This window comes from Podarcis erhardii (genome assembly GCF_964252035.2).
Source record: "Podarcis erhardii genome assembly, chromosome: 13".
Classification (NCBI taxonomy): domain Eukaryota; kingdom Metazoa; phylum Chordata; class Lepidosauria; order Squamata; family Lacertidae; genus Podarcis; species Podarcis erhardii.
The window spans coordinates 16,414,584-16,440,779 of NC_138502.1; the positions used below are offsets into that span (position 1 = coordinate 16,414,584).

Consider the following 26,196-nt stretch of genomic DNA (forward strand, 5'->3'; position numbering starts at 1 on the left):
TGCTGATATAAATTCAGTACTTCACTTTTTTTCCTTTCTAGTACAAATGGTGTCCCTTTCTCTGCCCCAGTCTGAATGTGCAGAGTCATTCAGAGTCAGGGGAAAAATAGAAAACAAAAATATTTCCACTATCAAGCATGTTATTTTAAAAATACTTTTTTTTAAAAAAAGAAAATTAGGTTCCCCTGCAAAACTCCACCCATTGACAGAGGTAGGTGAAACAAAACTGATTTACATTAAATCCTGTACATGTCTACTCAGAAGTAAACCCTGCTGAGTTAAATTAGACTTTCTTCTGAGTAAATGTGCATAGGATTGTAGCATCTGAAAATAAAAATTCAATCTGGGCACACTTCTTTCAGCTAAAACAGCCCAGAACGTGAAATAAATATTTCAAGAACGAAATTTAAGACTCAGGAGGGAGGATACTATTAATAAAACCAATTCCATTTAAAAATACTTTTATCTTTCATCATCTGCTGAATGCTGGCCATACTCTTTATATCTCCTCATTTAATTAAAAAAAAACAAAAAATATTCAGAAAAGTTACTAGAAAGAAGATGTAAAAGTGGATTTTTTAAGAGTCCTGAGCATAATTGGGGGCAAGGAAAGGGAGGGATAGTGGGAAGTTTGTTTATTAGAATAATGTTTGAAAGAGCCGAGACTCCTTTAAAAGCTACACTCACGAGAACCAAAGAACAGGCATTGATGGATACCCCCAGTAACTGGGAGGTAAATAAAAAGCACTAGAAAAATTGACAGAGTGCTAGCAATATATAAAGATATGTACAGCAGAAGCAGGCAGAGGGTGGACCTGACCCTGCCCTAGATCCCTTACGGGCAGAGTCCTGGCAAGGTTATAAAACAAGGATGGGATGTGTGGGATGAGAGTTGCAAAGGGTGTGTGTAAAGCTCCACTTCCTGCACCTTCAAGTAGTGACCAAACTCAATATTGGATGCAACAAGACAAGAGGGTTGCCCACCAGGACCCACTTTTCTCGTCTTGGAGTGCATGTCAGGAAGGAGCAGGGAGGGGGCTCACATCTGTTTCCTTTGCCACGGCATGAACAAATGGTGTGGCCATGCCATCAGATCATTTATGCCCTCATGTTGTGCACCAGTAGGGCCAGATGCCCCTGGCCCTCCTACAAAGGTGCTGGCATGAACTAGGTCCAAGGTGTTGATCCCAGCCATAAAACAGATGAAGCCCCAAGGAGGTGACTTCGTTCGAAGTGGATGAGCTCAAAGCAGTCAGTGATGTCAACAAAGGTGGATGAGGCCCACAGTGATGAAGTCACTAAAAGTCAACATCATTGCAGAGCCTGGCTACTTTTGATATTGGTAGCTACTGGCTGAATCCATTGTGCTGAAATCATCAATAGGTGACAGGCACAGGAACTTTGACATCATTCTTAATCATCAAGATTGGCAGTACTATCATCAAATGGTTGACAAGGCCTTTTCAAACATCGGTACAACTGTTTTGCCCCAACATCATACAGTATTGACAATACCTACACATCTGACGTCATCAGTCCATGTGATGCCCTGATGGGTTATATCACAATCAATATACTGACAAAACGTTCTCTCCATTGACATCATCTATAACTGACAAGTCACATAATGTTGATGTCATCAAAGGTCCACAGTGTTGACACCATCAAATGTTGATGGTGTGGGCATCAGAGGTCAACAAGACCCACAGCGCTTACATCATCTGCAGCTGACAGAGTCCACAGTGTTGACACCATTGATGGTGTTGATGGTGTCAGTTGGTCAATGGAGCATCCACAAGGGTTGGCAATGCTCACAGCGCTTGGAGTACCAGAGACAGAGTTTGCCAACCTCATAATAAATCCACAGCGGTTGTCTTCAGTCTTCAAAAGTCTGAGACAAAGCCCACAGAAATGATGCCATCAAATGTTGACGGACAACACTAGTGTTGTTGTTATCAAAGACTGATGGGACCTGGCAATTATAACATGACCCAAAACTATCACCAAGGCTACGTTATTGATGCTGTGAAGGATCCACAGGCCTAGTCTCTTTCAGCCTTGATGTAATCAGATCTGGACAGCAGTGATGTCAACAGACTATGGGAAGAGATAGCAGCAGAATCTAATACATGAGACCTACTAATTTTGACATCTTCAGAAACTGACCAAGATTGTGCAGTAGGTTTCCTCTAAGAAACCAAGCTGGCCTTGACACCATTGCATCTTGACCATGAGCCATAGTGTTGATGTCATTAAATACTGACAGCCAACGTCATCATCAAAGATTGTCAAGACCTGGCAGGTCGGTTGGACACCATCAAAAGCCAGTGAAGACTGAGATGGTATCATTATCAAAGACCAGACTAGGACTTGACATCAACCAAGATGGAGGCCATAGGGCTTTAAAAAAACAAAAGGAGCCCCAAGATGGTGAGCACCAAAGAAAGGGTGGGGTGGAGCAGAAAAGGGTAGAGAAATATGGCCTTGAAAAGTCAAATCAACCTGAGTTGGGGATTAGGGGCCTCTCACACGGTGACCTCGTTCTTGCTGCCAGTAGGGAGGTGTTGGGTTGGGTGGTGCCCAGGGATGAACTGGACTTGATCAATGGTGCTTTGCCTCTTGGCTGCAAAGCCTTGGCGCCGGGTGGCAGCCTGGCTAGTACTGCCGTCCCAAGGAGCAGATGCCTTGGGGGAGTTGTTGGAGGTGGGGTGAGAGTTCTTCATCATCACGTGGTGGTGCTCAAGCATGGGAGTGCTGCTGGCGCAGACGTTGGTCTGAGAGAGGGCCTTCTGGTGGCCCAGATGCATCTCCTGGAAGGGACCTGTACGCTGATGAAGACGCTCAGGAGACAGCAGGCGCTCCTGAGAATGCAAGTTTTCACGGGAGAGGAGGTGCTCATGAGATATGACGCGCTCTCGAGGAATGGTGTAGTCGTAGTGAGATGGGCGGTAGCTTCCCCCTCCACCGCCACCATCGGAAAGGATGTGTTCCTGTGACATGACGCGCCGCGGGTTGTGGGACTTCTCGGAGTAAGCATCCGTGTCGTAGTTCATCTTCATGGCATGTAAGGGCAGAGTCCCTCGGGTCAGTTCGGCAAGATGCCTCCGTTTGGCATAGAATTCATCCAAGTCCTTCTCAGCTGCTGGGAGATAGGGGAGATAAGTAAGATGTCACTGAATGGTGAAAAGGTGGACTGGTGGATGGGAGAAGATGACGAAAGAGAAGGGGGAAACAGACACCCGCCACACCCAAGAAACACACACACCTCATGATCGGTATGTGAAATGGACTGACAAAGCAATAAAATCACATTTGGCCCTCAAACAATTTATAATACATACATTGGCTAAAATTCTCATTTGCATTATAAAGGCAGTTTTTCTTCTGCGCTATCAACAGCCAGGCAGGTCACATAAGGAGCCCAGGAGAGGCTCAATGGCAATGTAAGCCCAAGTGTGAAAATTTTCAGTATAGAGAAAACAGGGTCAGGGTTGATGATAAAGAAAGCAAGAGATTGCTATATCGTGGAGGAAAAAGGCTCAAGTTATTAGCCTTTGGAGAAGATCAGCAACAATATCATCCCAGTATTCCCTTCCTAAATGCTCCAGCTTACCCAAGCGCTTGAGTGAAGAATAGCGGTTAAGTTCTGACTTGACGGCTGTCTCATATGACGGGGGCAGATGGGAAAGATTGTGGAAAGAACGAGAGCAGCTGAGGGTGTTGTACTTCGTGGTTGAGTGGCTGGGTGTGTGGTTCACATGCCAATCTTTTAGGGGACAGAGAAAGAAGAGAAAGCATATTAGTTCAACTCAGACTGACTTCCAGGGCATTTGGAGTTTTGGTAAGACGAGTTGCTTCCACACTACCTATTTAGTCATTTGTCATTTTTTACTGAGCATCCAAGTGACAATGCTGACAACCTCTGGCGTTCCCATATTATACTGTCCTCCCACACTCTTGTGGACATGGTTAGTGATGGCTGTTAAGTTCCCCAGAGCATGTGCTTAATTCAGACAGTACCTGGTGAATCCCTAACTTTTGAGAAAGGCAAGGATCCTTCTCATCATTAGGCTTCTCCTGTTGGCTCTGCAAACAGCATTCAAGTTAATCCTCAACTCAGGGCCAGGCCACACATGAAGCAAGGTGAAGTGACTGCCTCAGGCGGCAGGATCTACTGGACAGCAGATCCTGATTTTCATCTTTCTTCCCGCCTCCTTGTTCCTGATATAGATCTTCCCTCACCCCTTCTTCCCTGGCGGGGAGAGGGTACCATTTTTGGGTTTGCCGCAGGGGCCAAAATGTCTTGGGCTGCCTGCCTGAAATACACACAGCTTCCCCTTCACGGTGCCTGCTGTCTGGAATCTCTCCCTTGATTCACCTTGACCTTAAGGACATAAGAACACAAGGGGTGCAGCTCGGATCTTGTTAGCCCCCAAAATGGCAGGTGAGTGAGGTCCCTAAAAAGGAGGATTGGCAATTAAAAATGATAGGCTATGCAGAGTTAGCAGGTCTAACAGGTAAAATAAGAGAGCAAGAAGACGAAGTATGTGAAGAGGAGTGGGGAAACGTTGTGGAGTATTTGGAAAATAATTGTAAACAAGTGAAAACGCTGGCAGCATTAAGGTAAATTCAGCAGTATAATATATTATAAAGGAAGAAAGGGGAGAAAAAAGATCTAAATGGATATATAAGAATATGCAGGAATGGTGGGAAAATTAAAGGAACCAGGGATGGGGAAGAAGGGAAGTCACTGCATGTTTTTATTAAAAGAAAGATATTAACGGTGGAAATTTGTACTTGAATGTGATTTTGGAAATGGTAATAATGAAAATTATAAGTAAAAATTAAAAAAACCACACACAAGGGGAGCCCTGCTGGATGAGGCCAGTAGCCCATCTAACCAGGTGCCTATGGGGAGCTTAAAAGCAGAATTTGAGCACAACAGCACTCTTCCCTCCTGTGGTTTCCAGCAACCGATATTCAGAGGCATATAACCTTCAACAGGGCAGGTACAGCATATCCATCAGGATTAGTAGCCACCAATTGCCTTATCCTCCATGACAACCTCATCCACCAAGAAGACCTTGGCATTTCCTCTCCTGATTACAATCAAGTCAGCTGCAAGTGGAACACCAAGACAACCAAGAGCAGCTGACCTTGCTCTTTCTTCCCTCACCCTCAGAGTGGCTTTTTCCAACTAAAACATAATTGCAGCACCAGTCTTTCCAGTGTGGGCTTGCAAAATGTGATGGATATGTGTTGGGGCTGCCAGTTGCTGGGGTCCACGTGTCCTGGCAGGGCTCTTCAGTGTTGCCATGGAGGCAAGTGGCTGGGAAGCTGCCCACCATTTTGGTTTTTCCACAGTGCCCTAGTGCAGTGGTTCCCAATTGGGAGTCCACGTGACCCACCCAGGGGGCCCATGGCACCATTCACATAACAGTAACTACCATAGAGACATCAAAATTATCAAAAGTCCATGGCTTGGCTTTTGAAAAACAAGGAGTTTGCAATACTTAGCTAATTGGGAACCACTGCCCTAGAGCATTGTTGGAACGTGAAAATGATATGTGATTATTTCCTTGCCTCAGTCCCTCTCTCAGGGCCAAACCACAACAAGGGGAGCAAGTGGGTGGGTGAGTGAGCAGAGGGTTGGGACCACTGACATGGATGGGAGTCCACCACAGGTTGTTTTGTTAGACACCCCTCTCCTATTAAGGAGGTATTCTGCTTTTCCATGAGTTGATTTCCCTCCCGGCTGTAGCATTATTAACTGGTCTTAATTGGCAATTTCCTCTTTCCTCACAGCAGGTTCTCTACTAACTCGTTTACTCTTTTCCGCATGAAGAATTGCTTGTTCTTTTGTTATTTATCCTCCATTATTGTCATAGCTAAATAATTTGTAAAACACAAAATAATGCCTCAGTAACAATAAAAAAAAAATACTCTTAAGCTGTTTTGCACTAAATATACGCCTATTATGGCCAAGCTACTTGCACTTGTCTCACTGAGGCACATGACTCGGTATAAGGCAGGTATTGGGTATGAGCAACCTTGCATTCCTCCAGTCAGTAGAGGGCAGTGTTGAGTCTAACAGATGATAGGGCAACTACACTTTGTGGTTTCCCACTGAAACCTAAGCTGCAAAAACATTTAGAAGACATCTAAAGGCAGCCCTGTTTAGGGAAGCTTTTAATGTTTAATAGGTTATTGTATTTTAGTGTTTTGTTGGAAGCCGCCCAGAGTGGCTGGAGAAACCCAGCCAGATGGGTGGGGCATAAATAATAAATTATTATTATTATAACCCTTCCTTCTGCATGCTTCTATCTCTCTTTGCTCTCCTTCTGCACGGGGCAGCCATGAAACTGTCTCTCATGTTGTAGACTTAGAATCAAAAGCCATCTTTGTGGATACAAAAAGAAAAGAACCTTTTCTCTGTACCAATCGGAGTCCTGTCTTATTTTATTTTAGCCTTCTAAACCATGGCAGTGATGTACAAATAAAACAGATGACGGGTGGTGGGTTAGCTCCAGCTTCCAAGCTCCCCACCCCTCCACTCTGCTAAATACATATAAACTTTAAGCTGACAATTTGATTTTAAAAACCTATCAGCAGCTTCATACGAACCATGCAGGGCTGGATTCTGTGTGAAAAGTCAAGCGGTGTCCTGACCGTAGCAAAGCAAAGGAGGCTTGGGAGACGGGGAGCCTGCCTGGGAAATCTCCTGCCTCCGCACTTGGCTAAGCACTGAGCAGATTCACTTCCATCTGCCAAAGCACAGTGGCTGCCAGGATCAGCAGTCCTGAGATGAAACTGACATTCTCCTCTCTCCCTTCATTCCTCTCCTCTCCCCTGTCTACTGTGCTGGAAAGAGAGAGGGGGGCGATTCCACCCGGCCATCCTCTCCCACTCTGTTCCCAACTCAATTCTGCCTTCTGTGTTGTCTCTAGAGATGGGCAAATCCATCCGTTTTATTCCCCCCCCCCCAATTTAAATTCAGTTATCCACATTTCCATGTCAGTTTGTAGTTTTGTCTTAATGAGAACCCACTAGCATTTTAGTGTGATGTTATTTACATTTTTGTAAACCACTTTCCTCTGATACACAAGATTCAAACCTCATCTTAAATGCAGCCATAGATTTTGTTATTGTTTTCCCAGGAAACTGCAAGGATGACCTACGTGAAGCGGGAGACACATCTGATAAAATCCCATTTATCCGATCTGAGTTCCAGATCAGGTGAACATGGCACAGAATCCCAGAATGGTTATGGGATGTCCCATAACCCCAGTAGCATTACTGGAAAAGCAATAGAATGAGTACAGGATCAACTGAGGCTTCTTCAGGTGGCCACTTTAAGTGGACAACTGTAATGTCAGCCCTCCTGATTTAAAAACAGCTGAAGGGGAGGAAGTGGGCGGACTATTTGGGCAGCGTGGACCCTGCGTGCACCCAAGCCACCGTGTCTCTCCCAGGAGGGATGTGTGGCTTGGGCACGCTGCAGGCCCCATGGTGAGTGCCACCCGGCATTTTGTCACCTCCCTCAATGGTGACACCTGGGGTGGCCCACACACCCCTTCCTCCACTCCTGCACCCTGGGGGATTAAATACTGAATTAGACTTTAATTGTTCTGTTTAAGTTTCTTGTTAAGATGGCTGTTGTTTGTATTCTCCTTGCTATATATTGGATGCTGTACCTTTAAATTCTACATAATTCTGTGTAATTCAATGCACCTGCTAGTGGCCTTCACAATGCTACTAGGTTTTAGCCAACAGTATCAGCTTACTACACTTTTGAGTGACAGCTGATCCACGGTTATTTGGTGTACCTTTGTGGACATTTGACTTGGTGATGTATCTGTTATTGTATCACAACCCATTATAGAATGCGCAGGTATGTCATTTCAATCACTGTATTTTATTGTAATGGATTTTATTTTTTATTATTGCCAGCGGATGAAGAACTTTTATAGAAACATTCTATTATCCTGGAAGGACTGTTCTGTTGCTGTTGCTTTGTTTAGAGCACCCTGTTCCTGTGTTTGGAGCACCTACCATCATTCTTCTGTGTTGCTGTGCTTATAGCACCATCTCGCTCCAGCTCACGCTCATCAAAATTTTGTATAGGATATTAACTCTGGAAGGCGTTTAGCCTCAATATTCAGTGATTCTTTACGGCCAAATACTAATCTGATCATTTCTTTTCATGGAATATCTACTTGACTCTTATTAGTTCGTGACTCCATGTACATACTGTATGTTTTCTGATTGTGAATTAAGAAACAGTTATACTGTTATATAAATATTGTTAGAATACTATTAGCCTACGTGTTGCTTTGTGTATGCCAGATTATCCGCATGGAGGAAGCATGCCCATTTTCTCACATACTGGATTTTCTGTGGCAGGAAATTAAGCAGCTCAAAGTAGTTTAACTTTAAGTAGTTGGGAAAAATCCCAAGGTAAGTGCAAATGTTGGACAACATCATGAGGACACTCTGAGAAGTCTGAATGGACAGGACAGGGTGATGATGGACAGATGTGGAAGCACCTTAAGTAAGTCAGCTTGAAATATCATCCTGCTCAATACATATTTAGGTAGACAAGTAAGCTGTTTTATTTTATTTTATATACTCACTGCCTGTCTGCTCGTTTCCCTTTATAATCTTCTTTAATAAACTTACTCAGTTTGGAACTTGGGGCACCACTGGATTTTGTAACACCCAAAGGACAGAGGCCACTTCCAGACTGTCACAGTTTTCAGGTGGGATTGAATCACCTCCCGGTAAATTCAGGTTGCGCAGTTAAAGCTGATTTGGCATTCTTGTGAAAAAAACCCACTTCCCCAAAGGATCAGGCTTTTTGCAATAAGGAAAGTGGCAGGAAAAGGCAGAAGAAAGTGCAAGATAACACTTGCTTGACGCAATCTCCCCACAAGCAAATCAGACCGAATCCTCATAAGTTAACCAACATCGTCTAACATTTCCGCAAACAAATCAGGCTGAATTAAACAGCTCGTTTTGAAGTGACCAGAGCACTCTCCCTGCTGCCCTGACTGCTGGAATTACCCTGTGGGCTTTAAGTTAATGGAAAGCAGGAGGAAGGATGGACCTGACGTTTGACTGTTGCAGACTCTGCACGTGGTCTGCAGCCTCCCCCCTTCCCAGATAAAAAACCAGCATATTGCAAGACCTGCAGTCACCACAACTTAGGCTCCCTAACAATGAGTGCTGGCAGTTCCAAACAGGTGGACGACATGTTTGGCAATCTGCCTACACAGCCCTCAGATATGAGCCCTCCCCCCCTTCACACCATGCTTTTGATTCCCCCACTGAGATCATCCAGGAAGACTCATATGTGTATATGAGACAGGGCCTTCTCAGCTGTGCAACACAGAAAGCAGGTCTGGCGTCAATATCCTGGGGCAGCTACCAAGGCAACAGCACCGCAGCAGGGTCCACTGCTAATACCTGCCCTGAACCCCTTTAAAATGTATTTTTTCATGGCCTGGCAATGCCAGGTGTTTGAGTCTAGCTGCCTTTTAAATTTCCCACAATGCTGTAGAGTGACACTTAATTGGGGGCATTGTTCATAATAAAAATGGCGGCTAGACACAGCTACCTGGTACTTCTCAGACCACTGCTGCCCTCCTCCAGGTAAACCAACCAACAGAGGATAGGGCCTACCAGAGGGCACTCAGGGCCCTCTCAGACCTGCACCCAGTCCTGTCAGGAAGCTATCTTATATAAGGTTAAACTATTGATCCATCACATAGCCCAGTATTGGCTACTCTGACTGAAGACAGCTCTCTTTCACAGCCACACCTTACCTTTAAAACACTCTTATACCACTTCTCAGAATCACGGGAGCTGTAGTTTGTTAAGGGCGCTGTGGATTGCAGCTCTGTGGCTGAGGAATAAACTACAGTTCTCATGATTATTTGCGGGAATCCAAGACTGTTACAGTAGTGTAAGAGTTATTTAAATATAAGGTGTACATATGACCTAGAAAGCACAGGGATGGGGAAGCAGGGTGCCCATGTTGCTGGACTACAACTCCCATTATCCATTGCCGCTGACTGGGAGTTGGAGTCCAACAACATCTGGAAGACACACAAGTTCCCCATCCTTGGCCCTTCACATAACCTGCTACCTGATTCTTTTTTAACCTGGGTCCTTCTGCACTGGAGAGGGACCATTGGTCAGGGGTGGAACATGCACTTTGCATATTCTACTCCTGAACAATGGTCCCTCTCTAGTAGGGCACCCAGATTCACTCCAGAACATCCTCCCTTGTTGGAAGGTCTCTTTAGCCCCCCTGCCTGCCAGTTTATGGGAAAGCAGTAAAGGCTATCCTGTTTCAATGAGCTTCCAACTAAAGTTGGTTTGCTTCCCTGATTAGCTTTGTTGATCTTATGCTGTATGCCTCCTGTCTCTCTGTTTTATGGTGCTCAAAAGTGTAATGTTCAGGGTTTAGAAATTGTTGCATGCCACTTCGGGGGCAGGAGGGTTTTTTATCCAAAAAGCAGTCCACCATCATTATTATTTTTAATTTAAACAAATATGTAAGTCAATAGAGAATCAGCAAGTTGCTAAGATGTCACTCTGCCTAGTGACATCTGCCTAGCTGCTCCCACCACTTACCCAGAGTGGCCGTGTGATGCTTGGGGCTGTTGACGTTCAGGTGGATGTAATTATGATGCATGTTATCTGCAAGGCAAAAACAAAGCAAGAGAAAGAAGTGTGTGTATGTGGTGGAGCGGACCATGTTAACAACTTTCACCTGCTAATGCTGGAGATCATTCTTATCTGCCTCGAGCAGCCACTAGAGGTCACCCAACACAGACTAAAAATGTCCGCTCCGAACTTGCAAACAATTCTGGCAACGTTGGTCTGCAGGTCCAGTGTGGCTGCATTAACATTAGCTAGTTTATTTATTTGTAGCTGGGAAATTTCACAACCGGGTTTGGGCTGGGAGAATATCAGTGCAGGCTGGGCTTGTGATCAGAACTAGGCATGTAAACTGATCACACCATCATTTGAAAGGGATGAATGATGCATGCTTATATTGAACGTAAGAAGGGCCCTGCTTATGTTCAGGTGAAAGTCCCCTCTAGTCCAGCCTCCTGTTCTCAAAGGTGCCTATGGGAAGCCCAAAAGCAGAACCCAACTGCAACTGCCCTCTTCCCAGCTGAACCTGACTGCAACAGCATTCTCCCCACCTGCTATGTGCGCAAGGGGGCAACTAGAGCAAGGCAGAGCAGAAGGTAGATCAGGATCTACTGGAGGTTTTGCGGGAGTTTAGGAAGGGCTCTCTGACTCCCAGTTGACAAATAATAGCAAGAAACCTTTTTTAAAAAACCCTTCCAATTAAGCTACTAAAAGAGAAGAGAAAAGAGAAAACCCTTCCAATTAAGCTACTAAAAAAGAATGCTTGGGGGAAAACCAAGAGTGGATTTTTCTGTGGAACGGTTGGTCTTCCCGATACCGATAATAGATTCCTGGGACTGAGTGATGTGCTCAGAGGCACCCTGTTCCTTAATCCTCAGCATGTTTCTTGTATCTGGTGGACCTTAGGTCTCTAGTGAAAGAAGCAAAGGTGATCTTGCAAGGCTACCATGCTTTATTTGAGGGTTGGGAGGGAGGGAGAGGTTGAAGAGGACAGCCTGGATTCTGGCATTGGAGCCCAATAAATTTAGGAGACGGATCTGGGGACTGCCAAACCCCTTCCCTCTGTTTCTACAGCCATTTGAGGATCTAGGCATGAAGGTGCCATGGAAGGAGGACCCATGCCATCTGTAAGGCTTACAACTTCCACCCTTGGCAATAGGTGAGGCTGGGAGAGTATGGTTGACCAAAGGTGAGTGAGCTTCAAGGTTGAGCTGGGATTTGAATCAGTCAAAGTCCGACACACTCTGGCTCTCAATTAAGATAGTACTACATTGTTACTACGGCAAGTGGGGTCTGCAGCAAAATGTTGCAGTGTACCCTCCCTCCTAAAAGGAGTTGTGTTGTTTCAGGTTCCAGCCAGCCATACCTTCCACACAGGACATTGCGCTTTTCTCACTACCCCTTGTTGAAGGCAGTGGAAGTGCAGCCTTTGGGCTCCCCACCCCCAAAATATTTTTTGTACTTCTGCAAACCTTGAGGTCCCTCCCCAGCATGCTGACCCCCCACCCTTGTTTGCCAGTGGCCCTGGCTTTGCCTACAACCTCGTTGGCACTCACCACCCCTGAGTTTGCTACTAAAACCAATAACTGAGGCCAGGTGTGTCTGGGCTCCTGGGAGAGAATGGAGCATTTAGCAGGGAAGAGGGAAACTGCAAAAGCGCCTCCTGAGCACTTGAAGGCTTTTCTTTCTACCTGGAAAGAAAACAGTTCATGTCTCAATAAGGCCCTCCCCCCACAACCCTAATATTAATCTTCAAGCCGACACAAAGACAGCCAGACAGCTAGAACCAGTTGCTATGGCAAACAGGCTGTTTCCCCACAAGCTTTTGCAGCTTAATTCCTGCTGAGAACACACACACACACACACACACACACACACTCCAAAGAGCAGGAGTTAACATATTCCAACAAAAATAGTAAGAGAAGGGGCTAGAAGTAGATCACAAAGAAAATAGGGGATAGATTACAGGAAGATTCCTGGGGTCCATGGAGAGGCCAGCTCAGGCTGCTGTTAGAAAATGGGGTGTGAGGCCTTCATCTCTTTTAAAGGTGCCCTGTTCTTGATCCCAGTTTTGCTGGCTTGGGAGGACATTTTTTTGTTACATTTATATGGCGTTCCTTGCTTCAGAGAACTGAGAAGGGGAGTTCCCAAGTGATTCTTCATGGGGGTTGGCACACACGTTATCATGAAACCATGGTTTGTGCTAACATTAGCTGAGACTCCAAACCATAATTGGTGTTCCAAGATTTACCATAGTTGATGCAATTCCCTTCCCTCCTCCACTTTCCTCGATATTTCTGGATGCTATCCCACACTGAAGCCTCTGAGAGTGGAACAACGTAACCATGGTCATTGATTCAGATGTGACACCTGTTTGCAAACTTGTGATTTCAGGTTCTGATCTGGCTGCCACTCACAAACCATGATTTGTTGAAAAGCGCTGGTTCATGCAGTATAACAAAGCCTTGGTTGGGATTCTACAAAGCATAGTTTTGGTGTTACAACCAAATAATCTCACTTAGATATTCAGTGCACTCACACAGTATTGATTAAGCCAGGCATTGGCAAACTCGGCCCTCCAGATGTTTTGGAACTACAGTTCCCATCATCCCTGACCACTGGTCCTGTTAGCTAGGTATGATGGGAGATGTAGTCCCAAAACATCTGGAGGGCCGAGTTTGCCTATGCCTGGATTAAGCCAAGGTATTGGCCTATTATCTCTTTTAAGCCATGATGCTGCCATCAGAAGGGGTTGGAGGTCAAGTACCTGGTTATACAGTCCAAGAGAACCATCTCTTTTGCTCCCCATGGCACCCCCCATGGAGACCCTCACTTTCCTTTAGCACAGTCACCCTCCCGGCAATTGAGCCCCATGCGCCACTTAGGTTGCCAAGTGACCAGAAAGAAAGAAACACAGATCCTGGCCTGTACTTGTGCTTTTAACAGCAACTCAATCAGGGTGAAGCTTTTTCGGAGATGGGGACAGTGTTGATTAGGATGGATGATATTAAATAAATCCTTCCTCGAATTCTAATAAAAAATTATGCAGATCAAGCTGTTGGGGAAGGTTGGTAGCTGATCCAGGATTTAGCAATCTTAAACCATCACTCGCCTTGTCAGGCTGCCTGCAGTTCACTGCCTCTCTTACCATGGCTGCTTTTGGATGGTTTCACTGTGTTGTACAGGTTCTTCGGGGGACGAGCTGAACCGTTGTCTTGGAAGTTTGAGTTAATGACAAGGCTGTTGTTGCGTTCAGAGCACGAGCTGCTGCCTGCTTGATGCCTGAGAATGTCAACCAGTGCCCTGGCCAGGAAAAGAAAGGAAGTGTTAGTGAAAGGGACAACAAGGCACGTGTTTGGGCTGGATTGAGGCACTTCATTCATATAATCATAGAATTGTAGAGTTGGAAGGGACCACAAGGACCATCAAGTCCAACCCCCTGCAATGCAGGAATCTTTTTGCCCAACACGGGGCTCGAACCCACAACCCCAAGTCTCATGCTTTACCAACTGAGCTATCATCCCACCTTAGTATCTTTACAGTATAGCATGATTCAGTGAAGGTTTATCCAACTTCACTTGCTTGTCCTTGTGGCAAAAAAACTCTGCCCCAGGTGCTGGCGGAGGTGCAAGCGAGCTCTCCCCGCTTGTGCAACTGGTGTTCAGAGGCATACTGCATCTGATACTCAAGGTATTACAGAGCCATCGTGGCTAACAGCCATTGACAGCTTTCCATAAACATGTCTAAACTCCTTTTAAAAGGTAAAGGACCCCTGACAGTTAAGTCCAGTCGCGAACGACTCTTGGGTTGTGGTGCTCATCTTGCTTTACTGGCCGAGGGAGCCGATGCTTGTCCGCAGAAAGTTTTTCTGGGTCATGTGGCCAGCATGACTAAGCCACTTCTGGTGAAACCAGAGCAGGGCATGGAAACGCTGTTTACCTTCCTGCCGGAGTGGTACCTATTTATCTACTTGCACTTTGACGTGCTTTTGAACTGCTAGGTTGGCAGGAGCTGGGACCGAGCAACGGGAGCTCACCCTGTCGCGGGGATTCGAACTGCCGACCTTCTGATCGGCAAGCCTTAGGCTCAGTGGTTTAGACCACAGTGCCACCCGCATGCCAAAACCCCTTTTAAAGCCAACCAAATTGGGGGCCATTACTGCATCACTTAGCAAACCCCATTGTTTAACTGTGTGCTATATGAAGTACTTCCTCTTATCTGTTGTGAATCTTCTGAGCTTCATTTGATGACTCCAGGTTCTTTTATTCCTTTTTTTAAAAAATTGATTCTTTTTAAATTATTATTGTGTAACGAAACTCATGCCTTTTCTAGTTCTACAATGCCCTCTAAGCACAATTTTTCAAGTGTGGCCTCACCATAGATTTGTGTAGCGGCATTCTGATACGGAGTTTTATTTGCAATCCCTTTTCAGTCCAATGCAGTGTTAGAGCACAGCGAGTTACTGGCCCAGGTCCTTCTCTAGAACAGAGGATATGTGTTTGTACAGTTAAATTAGGACTTGTAGTTCATCAGAGAGGTTTGTTCTTCCCTAGACAACATCCTCTAAAGAACTACCAGTCCAAGAGTTCTCTCTGCTTAGGCAAGAGAGAGAGACAGCTGGTGGTGAAAGGGACAGACGCCACAGGAATTGAAGACATTGATCCCAGAGAGAGAGAGGAGAGAGAGAGAGAGAGAGAGAGAGAGAGAGAGAGAGAGAGAGATGGTGTTTCTGGTAGGATTTACAGCAGGCATTCTACTATGGGGCAAGAGCAATTAAGGCACCCACCTATTTTGTTTGTTGAGTGTGAATTTGCAAAAGGAACGGACTTTTGGGAGGTAATTCATGATTTTGCAAAAACAATGAAAAGGTCATGAACATAAAGCTTTAAATCAAATTGGTCTATCAATAGAATGTTACAGCTGTGTTAGAACAGTAATTGTTACAAAAATTCCGAGGACACACAGAATTCCAATCTGGAGCCATTCTGGGGACAGAATCCCAGTCCAGCTCTGAGCCCCACTGCCAGCTGAAATGCTGCCAGGTTCTCGCCACAGGGCTGAAGAACAACTTTTGACCCCACCTTGCAGCCTGCCTTTTTTACCTGGGCACGTTGAGCTCCCTTCCATGCGGTCTCCTTGAGGCTTTGCTGAAGAAGAATTTGAGCCCGACTCCCACGGCTAAGGTGAAGCTGATGACCCCACAGATCACGTACACGGTGCTGTTGCCCGTCTGCTTGCTTCCGTTTGGCACATCAGGCCCGTTGGTGGCTGTGCCGGCAACGGTGGTGGCAAACCACTGCGGGCTGTCGCGGCACTTCCCTTGCTCCAGCCTCCTGGACCGGTCCTCACAGCAGAAGCGATACTGGCACGTGCCGCAGCAGAAGCGGTAGCCCCCCGTGGTGCAGTTGAACGCCGCGTCGTACTGCCCCATGACATCGTAGTAGCCTTGGCAGGTCTCCGAGGGCCGCACCCGGCTTGTGCCGGTGGTTGCGTTGCTGCTGGATGACGTCAAGCGCTTCAGGTGGGCCAGGAAGTTGGGCAGGCCCCAGCTCTGGTTTGTGTGATGTTGGGCCTGGATGACGGCCAGAGCGGTGCGTCCCCCCAGGGCTTCCAGGGCTGCGTACAGCATTACTGTCAGCAACTGGTACATGGTGGGTGGGAGAGTGCCGAGGAGCTCCAACGTTGGGGTTCAGATATATTTTTTTAAAAAAAAGCTTATAAAAGAGATCCAGGAAGAAACACTGCAAAAGATGCAAACGAGATTGTTAGAACACGAAAAGAAGCCCTGCTGCATCAGACAAGAGGTCCCATCTGTTCCTGTTTCTCACAGTAGCCAAGCAGATGCTTCCCAGGAAGAATGTGAAGGCAACACTCTCATCCCTGCTGGATAGTTATATCCCCCACCACCACCACGGGCATCTGAGATTCAGAAATACACTGCTTGGCCATGGAGGTTCCATCTGGCTCTCATAACTAATAGCTGCTGATAGAGCTATCCATCATGAATTTGTCTAAAAACTATCTTAGCTCATGGCTTTTCCATGGTGAGCATTAAGCTGTGTAATGCTCTTTTCTAAGAGCTCTACAGACTGCCAGTGTTTTGAAGGATGGATTCAGGCATATTTTAAATCTATTTTTACCCAAGTGGGATTTGAGAAGCCCCTTTTATGTGTTTGTATTTTTCATGTGGCGATGCTGCAACATACCTGTTTTGACTTGTCCTCTAGTTTTTGTAGGCATAAATTGTTGCCTAGAGGACTAGGTTAATAGGCAACTAAAAATGTAAATAATAAAGATAAATAGTACTATTGCAGCAGTGAATTTCATGATTTAACTATGCATCATGTTTGGCTTAATTTCTTTTTTTAATTAATACAATTTTATTTTGAACTAGAGTTCAAAATTTTGGCAACATTTTGGCACACACACACACACACAGAAAGAGAGAGAGAGAGAATATAATAACAACATCACTAAAAAGACTAAAGAAACTCTCTGATAATCCAAATATAATGTCAGTGAGATAACTAGCTCACTAACAATACCTATATAAGTTATACATAATACATATATACACTGTAGTCAGAAAAAAACATGAGTCTCGTGGCACCTTAAAGACTAACCAATTTATTATCGCATAAGGTTTTGTAGACTTGGAGCCCACTTCATAAGATGGATGAAAATATGGGCACTTTATTAAAATTTGATCAGAAGCTTTAAGGGCTCCCATATAGGAAATAAATGGAAACTATGGCACCATAATTGAACAATCAATAGATAGATAGCTGTGTATGTAATAAGGATTAACTGCCTGCTGCACTTCCTTGAGTGTGTTTGTGTTTAAGCATAATCTCCCAAATTGTATTCACCCACTGCTGTCTAGATATGCATATAAAATGAGAAATTCACACTAAGAAGCTGATGGATTTCCATGAGGACTTCTTTTTATAAAATTGCAAACTGATGTTGGAACGTAGAGAACTGAATTTAAGGTTGCAAACATGAGAGATACCAAAATTAGCAGATTAGCCCATCCCTCACCCCCCAGTTGTATTTTATTTATTTTTGTTACAATTGAAAAGTTCCAAAAGCCCTCTCTTTTTTGCTTCCGAGCCCCTAAAAACAGCACGTACTCTGGTTTACTGAAAGTAAAGATGAAACTGATTTGGAGAGATGAATTCTTAATAATTGTTTCCTAGCTTATGTTTGAGAGAGAGAGAGATAAATCAAGCATAATATTCACGTAATCCAGTGTGTGTGAGAGAGGAGTCAGGGACTGTGAGATGTGTCAGCGCCAATGATAATAGGACAGAGAGTCATGAGGTCCTGGAAGCCAAAGAAAGTGAACCCCAAAGCATCCAAGTTAGCATTCTGAGAAACGTTACTAGATTCACATAAAAAGGCAGAGATGCAGAATCTCATCACACAGATCAACACTGGGGGATGTGGCCCTCCAGACCTCTCTATCTGGCCCACAAGGCTTTTCCTAATCCACACACCACCCCCAGCTGCACCCTCATTTTTGCCTAAAACGTGTCCTTGAATTCTGAAAGTGCTTCCTGCTTGCCTGGATGGAGGCTAGAGAACGGTGTGCTGAGTATGTGTAGAAACTAGGCTACCCAACAAAGTAAAGTTTATATGAATTGTTCCATCCACTTTTCCCTCTGGCTATACCTACCACTGGCAAGCGGTTCAGAAGGAAATGCAGCCCCTGGGCTGAAAAGGATTCGCAATCCCTGCCACGGAGGGCTGTGATGAGAAAGAATGTTGGTTTCGGGAGGAGCTGAGCCTGTACGAAAAGCCACTCAGGAGGGACCACAGTTTCATGGCCAAACACATTCTTTCCTGTCTCCAGGTGGCAGGTGCTGGTGAAAATCTCTGCCTGAGGAGAAGCCCTGGAGAAGGGTCTCGTCCTCACCAGATGTTTTCAGACTAGGACTTGGTAAACCGTAAAAGAGGAGATCTCTCAATAACACAAACAAAATAACCAATAAAGGACAAAACAAAATAAAAAAATTCCTTCCAGTAGCACCTTAAAGACCAACTAAGTTAGTTCTTGGTATGAGCTTTCGTGTGCATGCACACTTCTTCAGATACACACGTGCATGCACACGAAAGCTCATACCAAGAACTAACTTAGTTGGTCTTTAAGGTGCTACTGGAAGGAATTTTTTTATTTTGTTTTGACTATGGCAGACCAACACAGCTACCTATCTGCAATAAAGGACAAAAATGATAAATGGATGATAAAACATGTATACGGCAGTGGACTCAAACCTCCCTACATAATACAGTTATAGATAACCATCAATAAACAATGGAAGACCTGTGTATCAAAACTAATACAAAACTAAGTCTCAGTGAAATTGAACAACCAATATGAAGGCTATATATGGCGGAAGTAATAAACAAACATGAAAACTTCATGTAACAGAAATAATATATAGTCCAATATCAAGTAAATGAATAGCGTATGCTAGTGGGATTAACACGAGGCATCAAATAAATTTGATGTGCAAATTCCATGCAGTAGTAAAGTAAATGATCCCTGGCCGCCACAGCTGTTGAGTTGTGGTACAAAACATCTGGAGAATACCAGGTTGGCAGAGGGGAGAGCATGAAATACAGAGGTAATGGAGCGAAGGCCTGACTTGTTCTAGGGCAGCTCCCTATACTGTATAGCTAAAAAGGGCTCTAGGCTCCACTTGGACCACAATAAAAACAGGTTGTTGGTGTTTTAAATCAGAAGCTAAGACAGGAAGCTGGCTTTGGCATGGTGCCGTGGTTGCTTTAGGGCTACTGCCAGCTGCCCCTGTGCTTGGGTCTGCCCCCCGTAATGCCTGTTCAGTCTCTACATCTGTAAATAAACGGAATTGTTACAGTGAGGGCTCCAAGTCTCCAGGTGCTCTCTCTTTTATTCAAGAGCAAATGACCCCATTAGGGCTCCTTGGAATTTGCTACCGCCTGGGGAAGGGAAAAATGCAAAGCAGTTTGGTGCTGAATTGAGCAAAAATTTCCCTTTCCCCAACAGCTCCCCCACTAGCCGCTGCTGCCCCCCCAGTCCTTACTACATGCCGTTTCACACATAAGCCCAGCATCAGCAATGCGTCATACTTGGGCAAATGCTGGGGCTCTGGGACCCCAGCAGAGTCCATCCCCACAGGACTGCTGCCCCCACCGCTGCTGATGTGACTCAGGTGGGATGGACAGGGTGGCTGAGGCATGCATACGACTGAACTCACTGGAACCACCATCTTATGCCGGCATCACCCCGATGAATGTGGATTGGGAAAGAGGCTGGCAGCCATCATTAAGATGAAGATCTCAGCTAGACAACGCTGCCACAGGCATTTTGCCCACCAACTAATAAGTCCTGGGGGGACGGACCAAGGGCAGCTTGATCAGGGCCCCCAAAACCTGGAGCTTGGCCTGTCCTGTCAATGGCTATTATACTCTGCCTTCATGTGTCTGAATTAGGGTTGCCATATTTCAAACAGTGAAAAAATCCAGACAGAAAAGTTATTGAGCTTTTTTGAGCTATCTTTATGGAAAATGGGCATATGTCTGCCGACATATGTCTGGATTTTCCCGGACATTTTTAACGATTTTCGCCCAGGCACTGCTGCTGACTGCAGTATTCCATATACGTCCAGGAATTTCCAGACGTATGGCAACCCTAGGACTCTGAATACCAGTTGATGGAAAACGCAGGAGGGGTGCCTGTTGCCCTCAGGTACTGTTTGTGGGATTCCCATGGGCATCTGGTTGGCCAGTGTGAGAACAGGATGCTGGACTAGATGGGCCACTGGCCTGATCCAGCAGCATTCTCATGTTCCAATTATCCCTCTTTATGAAGAAGCATTCCAATTTTCTGCTGTCTGTTCTTGATAAATCTGTCCCGTCCTCCCTTTTTGCATTTTAGAGATGGTGGGTTAAAGTTCTGTTTGCGTGAGTTGACCGATTTGCCGTCCTGCAGACATCAGTCTTCAAATGGATACATTTCGTCTCCAGTGCACATGCATGCGAAAATGTGCACATGAATACTAAGGCACCACGCAGCGCCCGACCTAACATTTCACACACAGCAGCTGCAGAGGAATAAATATACAGTAATAATAAATGAAATAGCTATAAATGTTCTCTCCTTCTGTGGTATCAAAATCAACTGCCTCAGCCACCACCAACTAATTCCACCTAATGGCAGGTACCCCACTGAATGGCATCCCCAAACCTGTCGCCTAAGGGAAGTGGCCTCATCCCAATCATGCTCAGCCAGCAGAACCATACTAAATTACTAGGGATTTTTATTTTAGCTTCCTCTTTCCCATGTTCAAGCTAGCCTTAACGATTCTGCTCTCCTACACAATAATCTGTTTTCACATTTGAGCAGAGAACAAGGAGTACCACTCTCTTCAAGCAATAAGCTGGGTAGCCTTCTTTGTGGTGCTTCGAAGCAGAGGGCATCCCTCCAAGGCAACATTCTACCAAAGCTCCCTCAAATGCTGCTTCTTCCACCAAAATATTATAGTACTGTAGTTCAAAAGAGCCCAGCAGGCAACAGGTTATGGTTAGCACTACAGGTGGCAGAAAAAGAAGTTCTGCCCAAATGGGAAGAAGCATCAGGAAGACGAAGAGAACTGGGCACCTGTGGGCCAAATTAGATGTGACGCCGAATGCTCTTTCCTTTATTTCCTGCATTTATATAATCGCCTTGGTTCTTTGGGCAGCCGGAAAAGCAGAAAACAAGCACACAAATGTTCAATATTACATATAAAACAATAAAAGCTATAGAGAATTAATTAAAAAGCTGAAACACAAAACACAAATGAAAATCAGTTTAACATAGCTCGTTAAATGGCAGGGCCATGGCCGCATGCGCACCTCTGCAGGCTGGGTAGTGGGAATGGGGAGAGGCAAATGGCTATGGCAGCTCACTCAGGCTCAGAGATCAAGTCTGATGCTCTCATGTGATGGCAGAAGGATTGGCTTGGGACCTTGTGGATCCCAGGCTGACCCAGTTCCTCCCTGCCAGAGCACCCCCTTCTAAAGCCTTCCATGGGCTGCCACTGGCAGGCATTCTGCTGGTGGCACTTCCACCTGCACATTCAGCATCAACCCATGGGTGGAGACTGGAAGAGGAACACCTTGGAATGCCATGGACGTCTGTTTCAAAACCCAGCGTGCCACTACGTAAAATGCCCTCACCATAGTAATTATCCGCATCACAACATGTCTTTGCATTTAACATGCAGGTTGTTTTTTTAAAAACGTAAATAGGATGAGCTGGAGGTGATAATTACTGCGATCCGCAGGATGTGCAGAGTGGGGAATTTAACAATTTCCTCCCTGGCTCCTCTGAAGCTGGTATTTAATGGGGCTGGGAAATCCCTCAATGGTCATCAGCATACGTTACATTATGTGGGGGGTGGAGATAAGGGACCCTCGCCCACCCCTCCGCTGCACCCAGAATACCGCCAGACACTAAGACTACGAACACACTGGTGTTTTCAAACACAGCAAGGGTGTTCCCTCCCTCCCCCCCATTTCTAGTTGCATTTGCACGTTGCTGCACACGCCAGAGAGAGGGCGGCAATGTCTTCCTCTGATGCACATGACCTGTTTGGTTTACCCACACACCCCTGAACTTGCATCCAAAAAGCTGCTATGTCATCCATGCATGCGCAATGGCTATTTCACTGCACCTTTTGAAGTTTTGCCTTTTGGAGTGAAGTTTTGTTTGAGGGGGAAATGCATCAAACAGCCCTATTTCTCAAGAAACTACGAGGCAGCTCTGTAACGAGAGTAATGGTGCATGTGGAGGGAATGCTTTAACTCTATCTGAACCTGGAGATACCAGGGATCGGACTCTCTGCATGCGAAGCTGATGCTCTGTCACAGAGCTACAGCCTTTCCTGGTAGAGAAGCTGCTCCAAATCCCTGATCATCTCGGTGGCACTTTTCTAGCACCACAATATCGTTTTTAGATGAGGCGAGCAGAAAAGTACACAGCATTCCAAACACAGCCACGCCATTGATTAGTAGCTCCAAAATCAAAAGCTGTTATAGAAAAGGTGGTTTTATTTCTAAGCAGGGATCTAAAGGCGCTTCAGTTTGGGAGGTCCTCCTGTGCCAGCCTGAGCTCACAGAAATCCTCTCAGAAAAGGGCAACCAACATGATCAAGGGGTTGGAGTAACCAAAAGGAAAAATTAAAACATTTGGGGCTTTTTGCTTAGGTACAGTGGTACCTCAGGTTACAGACGCTTCAGGTTGCAGACCCTTCAGATTACAGACTCCGCTAACCTGGTAGTACCTCAGGTTAAGAACTTTGCTTCAGGATGAGAACAGAAATCATGCGGTGGCAGCGGGAGGCCCCATTAGCTAAAGTGGTACCTCAGGTTAAGAGCAGTTTCAGGTTAAGAACAGACCTCCAGAATGAATTAAGTTCTTAACCCGAGGTACCACTGTAAAGGCAGAAAGGGCATGATAGAGCTGTATAAACTGCAGGGTGTGGAGCAATTGGAGAGAGAGATGATTTTCTCCCTTGTAACACGAGAACTCAAGGCCAATCCAATGAAGCTGAATGTTGTAAGATTGGGGACAGACGAAAGAAAGAATTCCAGTGCATAATTAAACTATGGGATTTGCTCCCACAAGATACAGCGATAACCACCAACCTCAGTAGCTTTAAAAGAGGATTCGACAAAGTCATGGCGAATGAATTTGTCGGGCTTTCAGTGACATCCACAGTGTTCTCTGCATGCTGGTTGCTGGGAATCCCAAATGCAGAGAGCGCTGATGCACTCAAGTCCTGCTTGTGTGCCTCCCATTGTGGCATCTGGTTGGCCACTGTGAGAACAGGATGCTGGACTAGGTGGGCCTTTGGCCTGATCCAGCAGGCCTCTTCCTTTTGTTCTGAGTTTGCTGAGAAGAAATCTGTGTTAAATGAAAAATGGAGGGCGCTCACCAAGAGCATATTTTTAATCTGTAAACCGCCTTGAGCCCATCAGGGGAAGAAGAAGGGTAAAAATACAAACATACATACATACATACATACATACATACATACATACATACTATACTAACGCTACCTTCCCACAGACCCACCCTGCTGTATATTAGCCCCTTGCCAGAGAACGGCCACCCCAGAGACTTGATGACACATCCCTCGCTACAACCATCGCAACTTCGCTCTGCGCAGCGAACATCTCCCTCTCTGTTGAACCCCGGGGCCTTTTTCATGTAACCGCTGCTTGTCTCCCTGTCCACCTCCTCGACAGAGCGTGAGGGAGCCCCCCGGGGCAGTGACACACTGCAGTGTGCTTGGAACATGTGGTCTCACTGACTTCATCAAGGTAACAGGCCTGTGAAAGGCCTGTGGCAGCAGCAAGTGCATGTGTGTTTGTGGCGAGGGGAGAACGCAGCTCTGTCTCTTGCTATCAGAAACCAAAATGATCTGACATGGTTCAAGGGGATTTGTCTGGCCTGTCAGGTACCTAGCGGGGTGAATAAAGAGGGGGCAGCATGGTGGGGGATGAAAACGGAATAAAACCTCATATTCCCTGCTGTGGCCACCTGGGGCATGTCTCCTGCACGGATTTTGCCTATTCGGTGGCTCGTCTTAGCACTCACAGGGGTAGGGGTTTTTCTGGTGTTTATTTCACTTCAGCGTGTAGCTCACCCAAGACCCATGGTACAAAACATGCCATATAACGCAAAACTAAGAATCAGCTAAGCACACGCACACAACTGACTGAAATCATATATCCAGTTAAAGCCTAACGTGATACTGTACTGATTTCTTTGGGGTGGTAGCAGCTTTTCACTTCAGCTGCCTACAGTCTTTGAGGGCAGCCCCCCATATATGAGAAAATCCTGCTTAAACAGTAGGCCTGTCGCCAGCGTCTCAATAAGTCGCATTTGTTTTAGTCAACTGATCAACTTAATTCATCGATCCAACAGAGCACTCAGATGTAAACCCTCTAAGTAGGACATAGATGAATGTGTACAGGACTGCAGCCTAATCTGTATAGATTTGCATAATAAGAAAAATGATACTTAATTTTTCCCCCCCTCATGATGTTTAGTGGTAATTCTGACTTGGAGGCATTCAGTCCTAATCCCTCAGATGGTAGCTTCTTCCCACCGATTCCTCAGCAAAGAACATAGAGCAAATGTCCAAAAATGCGTTTAGGAAGAAAAATGCTAGTACAGTGGTACCTCAGGTTAAGTACTTAATTCGTTCCGGAGGTCCGTACTTAACCTGAAACTGTTCTTAACCTGAAGCACCACGTTAGCTAATGGGGCCTCCTGCTGCTGCTGCGCCGCTAGAGCCCGATTTTTATTCTCATCCTGAAGCAAAGTTCTTAACCTGAAGCACTATTTCTGGGTTAGCGGAGTCTGTAACCTGAAGCGTATGTAACCTGAGGTACCACTGTAGCAGCAACATTTCCAGGCTTTCAGACTAGAGTCTCTCTCAGCCCTATCTGGAGATGCATGAATCTGGGACTTTGTGCTCTGCTATTGACCTCCATCCCTTCTTATGACTTTTTTCACAGCGAGCCAGATTATGGGTGCAACAACACATCATCAGTAGGGCAAAAAGAGAAAAGGCCACAGCTCAGCAGTAGAGCATCTGCTATGCACACAGAAGGAGCCCATTTCAATCCCCAGCATCTCCACGTAGGGCTGGGAGAACCCCCTTCCTGAAACCCTTGAGAGCTGCTGCCAACCAGTGTGGACAACACTGAGCTAGATTGACCAAGAAACCAACTTGGTATAAGGCAGCAGCTTCCTATAACCCTGAAACGAACCTGCTGTCTCACAACAATGCTTTTAAAGAAGAAAAGATAGGATGCATGCATGTGTCATTTGCAACAGGCATCGTTTTAGAAGACTTCCTGTTTCTCCCACTGCCAAATGCTGATTTGATTTTGCGTGCGACCAAAGGGCATGTCTACACAGTTGGATACTGAGAACTGGGCAGGCTGAAGAGACAGGGCAGCAAATGGTGTGCGGCGTAATGGTGCCAGGTGAAAGTGCACAGAAGTACCCAGGGCAATCCAAGACTGCACGCACACCACGCATTTAAAGCATGTTGCAAAGAATCCTGGGAAGTTTGTTAAGGGTGCTGGGAATTGTAGGCCTGTGAAGAGGAAAACTACAGTTCCCCCAGGATTCTCTGTGCTTTAAATGTATGGTGTGTATGCAGCCCAAGCTATTCTGATATCTGAGGCAAAACATCCCACAGGCCCCTCTCATGCTGCTTGGCAGTAAAAATACAGTAAAAAAATGCAGTAAAAATAATCAATTTGCTGCCCCTTTCATTATACCCAAAACCAGCTGCCTGAGTTAGCTGCCTCATTCTGCTTTGTTAGGGCCGGCCCTGCCTATAGAGCCAGGACTGTGACCACTATTGTGCTTAGAATAAAAATAAATAAAACCTAATACTATGTATCAGGAAAGGCTGTATTTTGTTACGTGAGTAAATTTTCAAGAGTGAATTTGCATTCCTGAATGCAATATCACATGCC

General features: G+C 45.6%; 1 protein-coding gene across 3 annotated transcripts in view; it reads right to left on the reverse strand.

The window, feature by feature from the left end:
* Nucleotides 1-389: 389 nt before the first annotated feature.
* SHISA7 (shisa family member 7) overlaps nt 390-26,196 on the reverse strand; it is a 31,549-nt gene continuing 5,742 nt past the window's right edge. Inside the window, exons 1-6 of one of the 3 annotated variants that reach the window (XM_081836937.1) lie at nt 18,344-18,653; nt 15,768-16,406; nt 13,814-13,968; nt 10,639-10,704; nt 3,614-3,766; nt 390-3,142 (exon numbers count right to left, since the gene is read on the reverse strand). In XM_081836937.1, coding sequence (XP_081693063.1) covers nt 2,526-3,142; nt 3,614-3,766; nt 10,639-10,704; nt 13,814-13,968; nt 15,768-16,315 — 1,539 coding nt within the window. In that variant the 5' untranslated portion in view covers nt 16,316-16,406; nt 18,344-18,653 and the 3' untranslated portion in view covers nt 390-2,525. Of the gene's footprint in view, nt 3,143-3,613; nt 3,767-10,638; nt 10,705-13,813; nt 13,969-15,767; nt 17,246-18,343; nt 18,654-26,196 lie in introns of those variants that run through there. The other 2 variants (XM_081836936.1, XM_081836938.1) reach the window with 2 other exon arrangements.